The sequence below is a fragment of the Crinia signifera genome, chromosome 2 (assembly GCF_055691185.1).
Source record: "Crinia signifera chromosome 2, ASM5569118v1, whole genome shotgun sequence".
NCBI lineage: Eukaryota > Metazoa > Chordata > Amphibia > Anura > Myobatrachidae > Crinia > Crinia signifera.
This window is the reverse complement of record NC_139218.1, coordinates 749,738-764,401: the sequence shown is the minus strand read 5'-3', so window position 1 is coordinate 764,401 and position 14,664 is coordinate 749,738. Positions and strand designations below refer to the sequence as shown.

The 14,664-nt window shown below is 52.2% G+C and overlaps 1 protein-coding gene across 1 annotated transcript in view; it reads right to left on the bottom strand.

The window, feature by feature from the left end:
- LOC146059899 (high affinity cGMP-specific 3',5'-cyclic phosphodiesterase 9A-like) overlaps positions 1-14,664 on the bottom strand; it is a 132,978-nt gene that overhangs the window by 102,031 nt on the left and 16,283 nt on the right. Inside the window, exon 4 of the mRNA XM_083172542.1 lies at positions 9,680-9,762. Coding sequence (XP_083028668.1) covers positions 9,680-9,762 — 83 coding nt within the window. The remainder of the gene's footprint in view (positions 1-9,679; positions 9,763-14,664) is intronic.

Here is a 14,664-nt window from a genome sequence, read left to right as displayed (position 1 = left end):
GGAACAGGACACCAATACTCAGCAACTGAAACACCAGCGTACCGCTGGGGGCACTTCCCAGAGACCACTGGGGACAGCCCTAGAAACAAAAGTAAATACCCAAGAAAGGTTCAAAAGGAGATAAACAAAGCAAGCCAGTAACAAGGGGTACTCACGAAGACCAGGGGTCAGCAGGCTGGACGGAACCACTGCCAGGAATCACAGGTGGAAGTTCCAAGGAAGAAAAAGAAGGAAAGACTCTCTCTTTTTTGGGGCACTCTTTATTTGTGATTACGTACTGTAATCAATTGAAAACATTTATATGACTGTTTTGGGGGTCATATGTTAGATAGGGGTGGGATATGAGTATACAGGCTCAAACAAGGATACCAATGGTTCCAAACGGCTCCTTGGTTGGGGCCCTTTTACAAAGGCAAGATCCATTAAAAGGATCTTGCCTTTGTAAAAGGGCCCCAACCAAGGAGCCGTTTGGAACCATTGGTATCCTTGTTTGAGCCTGTATACTCATATCCCACCCCTATCTAACATATGACCCCCAAAACAGTCATATAAATGTTTTCAATTGATTACAGTACGTAATCACAAATAAAGAGTGCCCCAAAAAAGAGAGAGTCTTTCCTTCTTTTTCTTTCTACATGTAATTACTCTCTAGGGTGCACCTCCACACCTCGATCTTTAAAGGGAACCTCCTGTTCTCATATCACCAACTCATTGTGGATGCAAAGATTAAACTAAATCACATAGATTTATCTAACCACACCTGTGCACTGGTCCATCTTCCCCCTCCCCTATTCCCTCCAAGCCTACGGAAGTTCCAAGGAGCCAGAACAGAGAGCAGGCTGGTGAAACCACTGAGACAGGTGCTATCACCAGCGGGGCTATAAGGAACTGGTGCCCTTAAATAGGAAATGGAAGTGTTCCTAATAGGCCAGCCCACCTCCTGGTCCAATGGTGGACTGGATGCTGGGTAACCCGTAGCCCAGCCCTAACAATGCGAGCAATGGTGTCTGTAACTAGGTGACGGCGTCCGTTGCTAAGCGACGGCGCCGCCGCGTCATGCCTCCCTGTGCCGGGTCCTTCTGGCTTCCGGGATTGCCCGGACATGATGCGGAGGAGGGCGGAAGCTGCGCCCGACTGCGGCGTCCCCTGGCGTCTCTGGTTGCATAGCAACCAGGCGGCGTGACGTCAGAATGCGCAGCCGGGACGCGCCGCTGATCCCCCCTGCCGGCCGCCGGAGACCGGGGCGCAACATTTAGGGGACTGAACCTCCCCGCCTAAACAACACACCCCATCTCCCCAGCGCCTTTAATCACCTGGTGGTGATTCAAATTTTCCTCGAATGGAGACTTTAGGCTACGAGGAGAGATTAAGCAAGCTGGGACTATTTACACTAGAGAAGAGATGTTTAAGGGGGGACATGCTCAACATGTACAAATATATCAGGGGCCAATATGAGGAACTGTCAAACAACCTTTTATCTGCTAGAATACTATACTATACAACAACGGATAACCTATTATAAACCTACAGTAGGTTGAACTAGATGGACGCAAGTCTTTTTTCAGCCTTACCTACTATGTAACTATATATATATATATATATATATATATATATATATATATATATATATATATATATATATATATATATATATATATATATATATATATATATATATATATGAAAAATAACACTCTCCAGCTTATTATTGCAGAGGAACATTGCTGGGAGTTTAATCAGACTTGCATCATAGCACAGTTTAAGTGATACACAACGTTTCCATCCCTTGAGGGACTGTCTTCAGGAGTCACATCTATAACAGCAGTCAACAGACAAGAGCACAGCATAGACCACGCAGCAAATCCTACAGAATCCCAGGTGTAACCAGCAGCACCTGAGCTGTCCTGATTTAAAGCCAGAGTCTCCTTGCTCTTGTTGACGGACTATGTATCCGAGTGATAGGCCGGGGGTGTGGGTTAGACTAGGGACCACTGGAGCCTGCTATGAGTCTGCTATGCCTGTAATACTATCTGTATATGAATGTCACCTGCTATGCTGTACCTGCGTAGAATACACTACAAGTCATCATCTGAGACCCTGTGTTTGTGATTCTTGTCACTAGATAGATAGATAGATAGATAGATAGATAGAAGAAAATATACCGAGCGCACAAAGTCCCAAAGTCTCTCTCAATAAGCACAGGTCCAACAGTCCCCACAATGAGCCTTATTCTGATCGGAGCGGCCAAACGTGCGTACGTTCGCTATTAACGTACGCTATCCGCACGCGGCCGTTGGGGTTAAGTCCACCCACAACTCAGCCGCATACGTACGGCCAGAAACAACGTCGAAGGGGAGTGGCGTACAAATGTGCGTACGCCAACGTACACGGACGGACCAGCCCTTATGTGAGGATCCCGGGATCATGCAGCAGCGCAGCGCGACTTATGCCTCACGCAGAGCCCCGGGGTCACTCCGAGTTCCAAAGATCGCACAGGAATACACAAAATCAAAGGTACAAAAGTATTACCTTTATTTTACACACGGGTTATACATGTAAAATCAGCAATTACAGTCTATATACATTATATACAGAAAGGCCATCAGTATTAGTCACGTTATCAGAACCTTACCACGTTACCTTCCGATTAAGCTCAGATGGGCAGGACACGCAAGTCCATGACTCCCAGCGCTGGCTCTCATTCACATCTCTCCCCTCTCTCCCTGCAAACACCAACTTACATCCCAAAGGCACCCCTCTCCCCCTCCCTCAGGAATTCTTAACCCTTCCTATGCTGGGTGCAGTTGCATGAATGTAACAGGGTCTCCTATTACCTGTCCAGGGGCTGATTAACTCACTCCGTTCATCTGGCTTTGAAGCTTGTGTATGTGAGGGGTTTCACACCTTCATGTAAACAGATCTCTTCTCTGGAGAGTGACCCTGGTGTTATCCATCCTTTAGCTTCTTGTTATTTGGGGGGGAAGTGTATGTCTCTGCCCCTACCTGTTGTCTCTGTTACTAAACAGCCTATAAAGAGGTCCTTTGATCCCTGAACCTAAGACTACACAAAATAAACACATTCCAATCTAATCATTTGGTCCATTCTAGCCAGACCATTTGTCTCCACATATACAGTTGCATTATTTGAGTAATATACATTTGGGAAGACTGCCATAATTAACTTCATAGTCCCAAATCCCTTATTCATGATACCATCGCAGTTTACTAAGAACAGGACCTGGAGGCAGTGACGTAACCACGGGCAACGCTGATCCTCCCTACCAGTTTCTCCTGTGCCCAGAAACTATCTTCTTGCCTTCATATGCATATGTAACAGTATGGGATACAGTATACAAAGCTTTGGGAACATATTACAGTCATTTACATAACATGAGGGAATATTTCCCTCCAGTAGCACACATACTCAGCCTAATGGAATAACCTATTTGGATTATTCAGTATAACATCCTATTATTGTCCGACATACCGCCCTGTGATGTCCCCTGTATACAGCAGTCTGGGGAACACAGCTCAGATATGAATACAGTCAGTGATAATATCCGGTTATCGCCGGCATTTCGCAATTCTCTTTGCTGAAGCGCAGAAAGAGGCGGGAGAACAACATATGACGGAAAGGGGCGTGGCCTGGTTTCGTCACACAGCACCCCTGTTGTTTACCGCCGCTGCGATTCACGGCTACACAATGTCCCTGCGTATTGCTTATCCCTGGCCCTCCTGGGCTCAGCCATTCACAGTTTGGCGCACAACCTCCAGTACTCCTGGTACAGGGTTTTCCACTGTCAGGTGGGAATGTTTCCTCCTCGCCTTCCCTTTTGGTTGTTCCTCCTCCCTCCGCCTCTGGCGCAACTGGGAGGGGCCCGATCTGCGCACGCAGACCAGCATCAGGGAACCTGGCCGCTCTTAACAATAGTGCTGATGTTGGCTGCAGAGGAGCGGCGGGTACCGACAATGTCCCTCCCTCAAACGCCTTCACATCCACCCCACTTGGGTCTGAAACCTCCCCCAGCCCCTGAAGCTGCTGGGCCTCCCCTGGGCAACCTTCCATCCCTGTCTGTTCATCCACCTTGCAGGGCCTCAGCACACTCTGGCCCCACCTGCCCTCAGCAGTAGGCAGTGGCCCAGGGAATTCTCCTTCACACCATGGCTGCAGAAGAGCAAGGGGTATCCGCAATCCTTCCCTGGCTCTTCCCTCAAAAGCCCCCACAAACACCTCCCCCAGTTCTAGATGGTCCTCTGGACCCTTACGTGATGCTTGAAGGGCCTTGCTGGTGGGATCCTTCTCCCCCACCTCCCAGGGCCTGAGCACACCCAGCCTCCACCTGCCCTCAGCAGCAGGCAGCGGTCCTGGGGATTCTTCTTCACACAATGGCTGCAGAGAAGCAGGGGGTATCCGCAAGTCTCCCCCTGATTTACCCACAATCCCCCCCCTTGGGTCGAACACCTCCCCCAGCCCTTTGAACAATAACTGCTGGGCCTCCCCTGGGCAAACTTCCATCTTCCCCAGGGTGCACTGCTTCCCCAGCCTGGCTATGAGAGGGACTGGTGGGGTGGCATTGTACAGCAGCACTGCTGGCATCTCCCACACAGCCCCAGGTGCAAACTCACATTCTCTTGCTCGTGCCATGCTGGGTGGTGAGGTGTCTTCCTCTGAGGCGCAGGGGGGTGATGAGCTATGCCTCTGACCATCCCCTCCATGTTTGCTTGCTTGGCTGCCTGTTTGCTGCAGCGGCTCCCCGGGCACATAATTACAGTCAGTCACTCTTGCAGGGGATTCACAGAAGCGCTGCACCCCAGCCTCTACTCCCTGCTCTGGCACCCCGGTCACATACCTGCCTTTTGACTTCAGATCCTCCTGGCTCTGATGGCTAAGTGGGAACAGTCCTGGATAATCCTCCTGGGGTGGTAGAGTGGCAGAGCACACACCAGACACATTTCCTTCCATCTCCCCCTGCTGAATATGCTGGGGCTCCTGGGGCAAGATGCCCTCATTCGCTGGGCCACTGGTGGTCATGTAGGGAAGAAGTACTGCCCCCTCTGCTGGGGCACAGTCATTGCAGACCCCCTGGCCGCTAGTTTCAAAGTCTCCATCTCCCACATCTGCAAAAGGGAAGATGTACTGCCATTCTTCCTGGGGTGCCATTTTTGGGTGCACCCCCATCCTTTGGCTAGCTGCTTGGAGCAGTGGCTGACCATTGGTTTGTACAGTACCTCCTGTGGCGAGGACTCAGCCATCCCAGTCCCAGCCTCCAAGATCTGCTCTGCTCTGGGGCTATTCTCTGGGGCAGCCCCTGCACTGTATACTGGCACTGCTCCATCTATGACAGGCTCCGTGTGCACCAGTCCATCATCACCATGTGGGGCCACAGTGCCCATCTTCGCCACACTACTTGGCACAATGCAGGGGGAATAAATATCCTCTTCCCGATATCCATCTGCCACAATCACAGTCCATGATGTTAGGGCTCCTTTAGAGTCCGGGGTCCCTGGTGCGATATCACAGGGACACTCCACAGCTAGTTCCTCATTTCCCAACTCACTGAATGGGAACAGTTCTGTGATTTCTCCCTGTGTCAGTGGGGGATCTAGTTCTGTGGCTCTCTGAGGATGCATGAGCCGCAGCAGCCGCTGTTCCTCTGCCTCCCCCCGCTGACACTGGTCCAGCCACTCTGGGGAATTCAGCTGCCCCTGTGCCAGGGCGACCCTCTCTGCATTATCATAACAGTGCAGGAGACACTGCAACTGCTCCTGGACACTTCTCAGTTCTCCTGGACACAGGACCCAGTTCCTATACACGCTGAATGCATGTAGTGGGTCCTCTTGTTGCTCGTACACCCATCGGATAAGCGTGCAGTGTGAGCGGCCTTCAGGGGGTGTGCTGCATCGTAGCCTCCATTCGTCAGTTAGGTCCTCCAGACTCATTCTTGCTAATGGAGCTCCAGATTCTGCAGGCCACAGTTCCTCTGCCTCCCCCCCTGGGATCTCGGTAGTGGACCCCTCGGTCATCCACCCCGGTGGCACCATCAACTCCTCCTCCCTTTGAGTTCTCTTCGCGGGCTCCTTCCCAGGAACCACTTTACCCGGTGCTGGCACGCTGGCCTCAGCGATCCGGCTTCTATGCATTAGCTGATGCGTGGCGTTACTTACTTCTGTGACAAAAGCCTTCCACGCCACTGTATGCAGCAAGTTTCCTGCAGCAGCCTCAGATACATACTGCTCAAATTCATCAGTCAGGTAAGCTGCTTTCTCCTCTGTAGTAGCTCCTGTCCATACATTAATCCACCGATATGCTGCTTCCCAATCCTCCCAGAGGGGCTGCATCAGCGTGGATGGGCTTCTCCAGTCCCATTCCTCAGCCAGACGACTCCATGACGATTCCTCATCTATGAGCCTCACTGCTCTGGGTGACTGTGGGCACCTCTTGCCTCTCTTTGGACGTCTCTGTCCTTTTCCTGGAGCCATTCTCCACACGGGCTGCACTCGTAGAGCTTGGTCAGCGTCACTTGCTGGACCCCCTTACGTCAGCTTCCGTTTCTGGGCCACGGCACACTCCGCCGTTCCCTCGCTTGCAGGGATTGTCCCCTGGACAAGCCGGCACTTAAGCGGAATTCTTCCCTCGCTTAATGCCCTCGCAAAGTATACTTTTTCTTCTCACCGGCATCCTTGTTAGGAACAATGGTTACCAGGTCCCTCAAACATGAGCTAATACTGGCCAATTACTGGCTATTGTGTTTCCAGAGCCTGGTCGCATCAAGATACGAGCCCCTAGCTCTCCCTCCTTTGGGTGTGCGATCCCCACCGCTTGCCACCAATTGTGAGGATCCCGGGATCATGCAGCAGCGCAGCGCGACTTATGCCTCACGCAGAGCCCCGGGGTCACTCCGAGTTCCAAAGATCGCACAGGAATACACAAAATCAAAGGTACAAAAGTATTACCTTTATTTTACACACGGGTTATACATGTAAAATCAGCAATTACAGTCTATATACATTATGTACAGAAAGGCCATCAGTATTAGTCACGTTATCAGAACCTTACCACGTTACCTTCAGATTAAGCTCAGATGGGCAGGACACGCTAGTCCATGACTCCCAGCGCTGGCTCTCATTCACATCTCTCTCCTCTCTCCCTGCAAAAACCAACTTACATCCCAAAGGCACCCCTCTCCCCCTCCCTCAGGAATTCTTAACCCTTCCTATGCTGGGTGCAGTTGCATGAATGTAACAGGGTCTCCTATTACCTGTCCAGGGGCTGATTAACTCACTCCCTTCATCTGGCTTTGAAGCTTGTGTATGTGAGGGGTTTCACACCTTCATGTAAACAGATCTCTTCTCTGGAGAGTGACCCTGGTGTTATCCATCCTTTAGCTTCTTGTTATTTGGGGGGAAAGTGTATGTCTCTGCCCCTACCTGTTGTCTCTGTTACTAAACAGCCTATAAAGAGGTCCTTTGATCCCTGAACCTAAGACTACACAAAATAAACACATTCCAATCTAATCATTTGGTCCATTCTAGCCAGACCATTTGTCTCCACATATACAGTTGCATTATTTGAGTAATATACATTTGGGAAGACTGCCATAATTAACTTCATAGTCCCAAATCCCTTATTCATGATACCATCGCAGTTTACTAAGAACAGGACCTGGAGGCAGTGACGTAACCACGGGCAACGCTGATCCTCCCTACCAGTTTCTCCTGTGCCCAGAAACTATCTTCTTGCCTTCATATGCATATGTAACAGTATGGGATACAGTATACAAAGCTTTGGGAACATATTACAGTCATTTACATAACATGAGGGAATATTTCCCTCCAGTGGCACACATACTCAGCCTAATGGAATAACCTATTTGGATTATTCAGTATAACATCCTATTATTGTCCGACATACAGCCCTGTGATGTCCCCTGTATACAGCAGTCTGGGGAACACAGCTCAGATATGATTACAGTCAGTATAACATCCTATTATTGTCCGACATACCGCCCTGTGATGTCCCCTGTATACAGCAGTCTGGGGAACACAGCTCAGATATGAATACAGTCAGTGATAATATCCGGTTATCGCCGGCATTTCGCAATTCTCTTTGCTGAAGCGCAGAAAGAGGCGGGAGAACAACATATGACGGAAAGGGGCGTGGCCTGGTTTCGTCACACCTTACACTCCGACAACTGGCGTACAATTGAGCGTACACCACCGTTTACGGACGTCTCTCGTCCGTCTTCCCACCAACTTCTTGCGGCTATCTGAGCGTACGCCAGCTTGCACGGACGGGTCCCTATAGTTTTCAATAGAAAAGTCAGCTTATGTCACCGCTCATGAGAGTGAGCGTACGTCCGTGTACGCTGACATACTTTTCACATATATGGACCTGCAAATCTTGCCTTTCAACTATAATTATGAAAATTAATTAATTGATTGAATTAATTAATGTGCAAAATAGTGGGCATGGGCTTAAAACATTGCTGAAACATCCTTTGTAGGTGTTAGATGTGGTTTATGTTATTGTATCATAAATACAAAACCTATGTTTGTATTAGAGTGAACACGTTGACACATGTCGACTTGTGTAGATTGAGTGTGCTACTGTGTAAAGTCTATGAAAGCACGTAGTGAATGTGTCTAACTGTTTAACAAATACCTACCTTAGCATATATAAGCAGGTCTTACAAAGATTCTTACCTTAAATTAAACAAACCTTTAAATGTAGAGAAGTATCGAAAGATAAGCTTCCAATGTGTTTGAGTGCTGTGTGTGGCTTGCAGGTAGTGAAATCATGGTTTGGACTTAATAGACTGCAGCATTGGTTATTACATTCAGGTGTATGTGTTTGGTAGTAATCAGCGTAAATTAGCAAACCCAAGCGCACGCTGGCATGCGGTATCTGTAGGGGTGGTTTGAGATGGCGGTTGGCGGCCGCCTGTTTTGTGTCCGAAATGAACGGTGCTGTAGGCGATCGTGCGGTAGTAGCACCGCTCATTTTTGGTGCACACCCCCGTGTACGCCCATATTTACGCCCATTTTCCCTCATTATTTCAGCCGCTCCCCTCATCACGCCCCTATGCCGCCCCCAATGCCCGTACACTCGCGTATAGGTTTTTTCGCACGTAGAGACCCGTCCGTAAGCATTGTGGAGTGTTCGCGCCTGCGCATTAGCGAATGTACGCATGCGCAGATCATAAAAAAACCCGGGACGTCCGCGTACGGCCCGGCCGCTCCAACCAGAATAAGGCCCAATGTGTGCAGCTCCACTTTAGGGATCCAACCACGAATCCCAGATGGGTATGCTTGTGAAAAGTAGAAGAAATGAAGCGCACCAGTCAGCGGAAGATATATATATACAATATTTACTGATAATAAGCTGACATACATGGGGTCATTGAATATAAGCTTGCCATGTGGAACCCAGGCGGTGTATGCAGGAACAAGCGCAGATGACAGCCGCGAGGCAATGATCAGTTGTAGGCGGAGCTCAGGACACACAGCAGATATGAGTGGTAAAACATGCCGTTACAAATAGATATTTAAAACATATTAACAAGTTTTTTTTTTTTTTTTTTTACAAATATAAAGAAAATTCATACACAGAAAATAGTAAAACATGCAATGTTAGTCGTACAGAATAATTTCCCAGACATGGAGGATGACCTGTACTCACTTATTGTTGAGTCCGGGATGATCGAGGTCATGGCAGAGAGAGGCCACTATTAGGGTGACAATATCAGCCAATGACAAGCAGCTCTGAAAGAGAAGTGGAAATGTGATTGCAGGATATTCTAGGGCTGATTCACACCCGCTCCTAGCGGCCTTCCCAGTGTTTCACACTCGCTGGGCCGTTCACCCCAGAGGGGGAGGACAGGGGTCCAGAGCAGGGGATGTCAGTATAGACGAATGGTTGGCGACCATCAAGGGATTTCTCTCCGCTTCGGCCACATGCGAGTATATGCAGCCTAGCGGAAGAGCCGGTCCCCGCAGGTCGTTATACTGGGAGAGCTGGTCACCGCAGGTCGTTATACTGGGAGAGCTGGTCACCGCAGGTCGTTATACTGGGAGAGCTGGTCACCGCAGGTCGTTATACTGGGAGAGCCGGGCCCCACAGGTCGTTATACTGGGAGAGCCGGTCCCCACAGGTCGTTATACTGGGAGAGCCGGTCCCCACAGGTCGTTATACTGGGAGAGCTGGTACCCGCAGGTCGTTATACTGGTAGAGCCGGTCCCCACAGGTCGTTATACTAGTAGAGCCGGTCCCAACAGGTCGCTATACTGGGAGAGCCGGTCCCCACAGGTCGTTATACTGGGAGAGCCGGTCCCCACAGGTCGTTATACTGGTAGAGCCGGTCCCCACAGGTCGTTATACTGTGAGAGCTGGTCCCCACAGGTCGTTATACTGTGAGAGCTGGTCCCCTCAGGTCACTATACTGTGAGAGCTGGTCCCCTCAGGTCACTATACTGGGAGAGCTGGTCCCCGCAGGTCGTTATACTGGGAGAGCTGGTCCCCGCAGGTCGTTATACTGGGAGAGCTGGTCCCCGCAGGTCGTTATACTGGGAGAGCTGGTCCCCGCAGGTCATTATACTGGGAGAGCTGGTCCCCGCAGGTCGTTATACTGGGAGAGCTGGTCCCCGCAGGTCGTTATACTGGGAGAGCTGGTCCCCGCAGGTCGTTATACTGGGAGAGCTGGTCCCCGCAGGTCGTTATACTGGGAGAGCTGGTCCCCGCAGGTCGTTATACTGGTAGAGCTGGTCCCCGCAGGTCATTATACTGGTAGAGCTGGTCACCACAGGTCGTTATACTGAGCAGACCATTATACTGGGAGAGCCGGTCCCCACAGGTCGTTATACTGGGAGAGCTGGTCCCCACAGGTCATTATACTGGGAGAGCTGGTACCCGCAGGTCGTTATACTGGAAGAGCTGGTCCCCACAGGTCGTTATACTGGGAGAGCTGGTCCCCACAGGTCGTTATACTGGGAGAGCTGGTCCCCGCAGGTCGTTATACTGGGAGAGCTGGTCCCCGCAGGTCGTTATACTGGGAGAGCTGGTCCCCACAGGTCGTTATACTGGGAGAGCTGGTACCCGCAGGTCGTTATACTGGGAGAGCTGGTCCCCACAGGTCGTTATACTGGGAGAGCTGGTCCCCGCAGGTCTTTATACTGGGAGAGCCGGTCCCCGCAGGTCGTTATACTGGGAAAGCCCGTCCAAGCAGGTCTTTATACTGGGAGAGCCGGTCCCCGCAGGTCGTTATACTGGGAAAGCCGGTCCCCGCAGGTCGTTATACTGGGAGAGCCGGTCCCCGCAGGTCGTTATACTGGGAGAGCCGGTCCCCGCAGGTCGTTATACTGAGAGAGCCGTTCCCCGCAGGTCGTTATACTGGGAGAGCCGGTCCCCGCAGGTCGTTATACTGGGAGAGCCGGTCCCCGCAGGTTGTTATACTGGGAGAGCCGGTCCCCGCAGGTCGTTATACTTGGAGAGATGGTCCCCGCAGGTCGTTATACTGGGAGAGCTGGTCCCCGCATGTCGTTATACTGGGAGAGCTGGTCCCCGCAGGTCGTTATACTGGGAGAGCTGGTCCCCGCAGGTCGTTATACTGGGAGAGCTGGTCCCCACAGGTCACTATACTGGGAGAGCTGGTCCCCACAGGTTGTTATACTGGGAGAGCTGGACCCCACAGGTCGTTATACTGGGCAGGCTATTATACTGGGAGAGCCGGTCCCCACAGGTCGTTGTACTGAGAGAGCTGATACCCGCAGGTCATTATACTGGGAGAGCTGGTCCCCACAGGTCGTTATACTGGGCAGGTCGTAATACTGGGAGAGCTGGTCCCCACAGGTCATTATACTAGGAGAGCTGGTCCCCACAGGTCGTTATACTGAGAAAGCTGGTCCCCACAGGTCGTTATACTGGGAGAGCCGGTCCCCGCAGGTCGTTATACTGGGAGAGCTGGTCCCCGCAGGTCGTTATACTGGGAGAGCTGGTCCCCGCAGGTCGTTATACTGGGAGAGCTGGTCCCGCAGGTCGTTATACTGGGAGAGCTGGTCCCCGCAGGTCGTTATACTGGGAGAGCTGGTCCCCGCAGGTCGTTATACTGGGAGAGCTGGTCCCCGCAGGTCGTTATACTGGGAGAGCTGGTCCCCGCAGGTCGTTATACTGGGAGAGCTGGTCCCCGCAGGTCGTTATACTGGACAGGTCGTAATACTGGGAGAACTGGTCCCCACAGGTCATTATACTAGGAGAGCTGGTCCCCACAGGTCGTTATACTGAGAAAGCTGGTCCCCACAGGTCGTTATACTGGGAGAGCCGGTCCCCGCAGGTCGTTATACTGGGAGAGCTGATCCCCGCAGGTCGTTATACTGGGAGAGCTGGTCCCCGCAGGTCGTTATACTGGGAGAGCTGGTCCCCGCAGGTCGTTATACTGGGAGAGCTGGTCCCCGCAGGTCGTTATACTGGGAGAGCTGGTCCCCGCAGGTCGTTATACTGGGAGAGCTGGTCCCCGCAGGTCGTTATACTGGGAGAGCTGGTCCCCGCAGGTCGTTATACTGGGAGAGCTGGTCCCCACAGGTCACTATACTGGGAGAGCTGGTCCCCACAGGTCGTTATACTGGGAGAGCTGGTCCCCACAGGTCGTTATACTGGGCAGGCCATTATACTGGGAGAGCTGGTCCCCACAGGTCGTTGTACTGAGAGAGCTGATACCCACAGGTCATTATACTGGGAGAGCTGGTCCCCACAGGTCGTTATACTGGGAGAGCTGGTCCCCGCAGGTCGTTATACTGGGAGAGCTGGTCCCCGCAGGTCGTTATACTGGGAGAGCTGGTCCCCGCAGGTCGTTATACTGGACAGGTCGTAATACTGGGAGAACTGGTCCCCACAGGTCATTATACTAGGAGAGCTGGTCCCCACAGGTCGTTATACTGAGAAAGCTGGTCCCCACAGGTCGTTATACTGGGAGAGCCGGTCCCCGCAGGTCGTTATACTGGGAGAGCTGATCCCCGCAGGTCGTTATACTGGGAGAGCTGGTCCCCGCAGGTCGTTATACTGGGAGAGCTGGTCCCCGCAGGTCGTTATACTGGGAGAGCTGGTCCCCGCAGGTCGTTATACTGGGAGAGCTGGTCCCCGCAGGTCGTTATACTGGGAGAGCTGGTCCCCGCAGGTCGTTATACTGGGAGAGCTGGTCCCCACAGGTCACTATACTGGGAGAGCTGGTCCCCACAGGTCGTTATACTGGGAGAGCTGGTCCCCACAGGTCGTTATACTGGGCAGGCCATTATACTGGGAGAGCTGGTCCCCACAGGTCGTTGTACTGAGAGAGCTGATACCCACAGGTCATTATACTGGGAGAGCTGGTCCCCACAGGTCGTTATACTGGGCAGGTCGTAATACTGGGAGAGCTGGTCCCCACAGGTCGTTATACTGGGAGAGCTGGTCCCCACAGGTCGTTATACTGAGAGAGCTGGTCCCCGCAGGTCGTTATACTGGGAGAGCCGGTCCCCGCAGGTCGTTATACTGGGAGAGCTGGTCCCCGCAGGTCGTTATACTGGGAGAGCTGGTCCCCGCAGGTCGTTATACTGGGAGAGCTGGTCCCGCAGGTCGTTATACTGGGAGAGCTGGTCCCCGCAGGTCGTTATACTGGGAGAGCTGGTCCCCGCAGGTCGTTATACTGGGAGAGCTGGTCCCCGCAGGTCGTTATACTGGGAGAGCTGGTCCCCGCAGGTCGTTATACTGGTAGAGCTGGTCCCCACAGGTCGTTATACTGGACAGGTCATAATACTGGGAGAACTGGTCCCCACAGGTCATTATACTGGGAGAGCTGGTCCCCACAGGTCGTTATACTGAGAGAGCTGGTCCCCACAGGTCGTTATACTGGGAGAGCCGGTCCCCGCAGGTCATTATACTGGGAGAGCTGATCCCCGCAGGTCGTTATACTGGGAGAGCTGGTCCCCGCAGGTCGTTATACTGGGAGAGCTGGTCCCCGCAGGTCGTTATACTGGGAGAGCTGGTCCCCGCAGGTCGTTATACTAGGAGAGCTGGTCCCCGCACGTTGTTATACTGGGAGAGCTGGTCCCCACAGTTCTTTATACTGGGCAGGTCGTTATACAGGGAGAGCTGGTCCCCACAGGTCATTATACTGGGAGAGCTGGTCCCCACAGGTCGTTATACTGTGAGAGCTGGTCCCCTCAGGTCACTATACTGTGATAGCTGGTCCCCTCAGGTCACTATACTGGGAGAGCTGGTCCCCACAGGTCGTTATACTGGGAGAGCTGGTCCCCACAGGTCGTTATACTGGGAGAGCTGGTCCCCGCAGGTCGTTATACTGGGAGAGCTGGTCCCCGCAGGTCGTTATACTGGGAGAGCTGGTCCCCGCAGGTAGTTATACAAAGAGAGCTGGTCCCCGCAGGTCGTTATACTGGGAGAGCTGGTCTCCGCAGGTCGTTATACAAAGAGAGCTGGTCCCCGCAGGTCGTTATACTGGGAGAGCTGGTCCCCGCAGGTCGTTATACTGGGAGAGCTGGTCCCCGCAGGTTGTTATACTGGGAGAGCTGGTCCCCACAGTTCGTTATACTGGGCAGGTCGTTATACTGTGAGAGCTGGTCCCCTCAGGTCACTATACTGTGAGAGCTGGTCCCCTCAGGTCACTATACTGGGAGAGC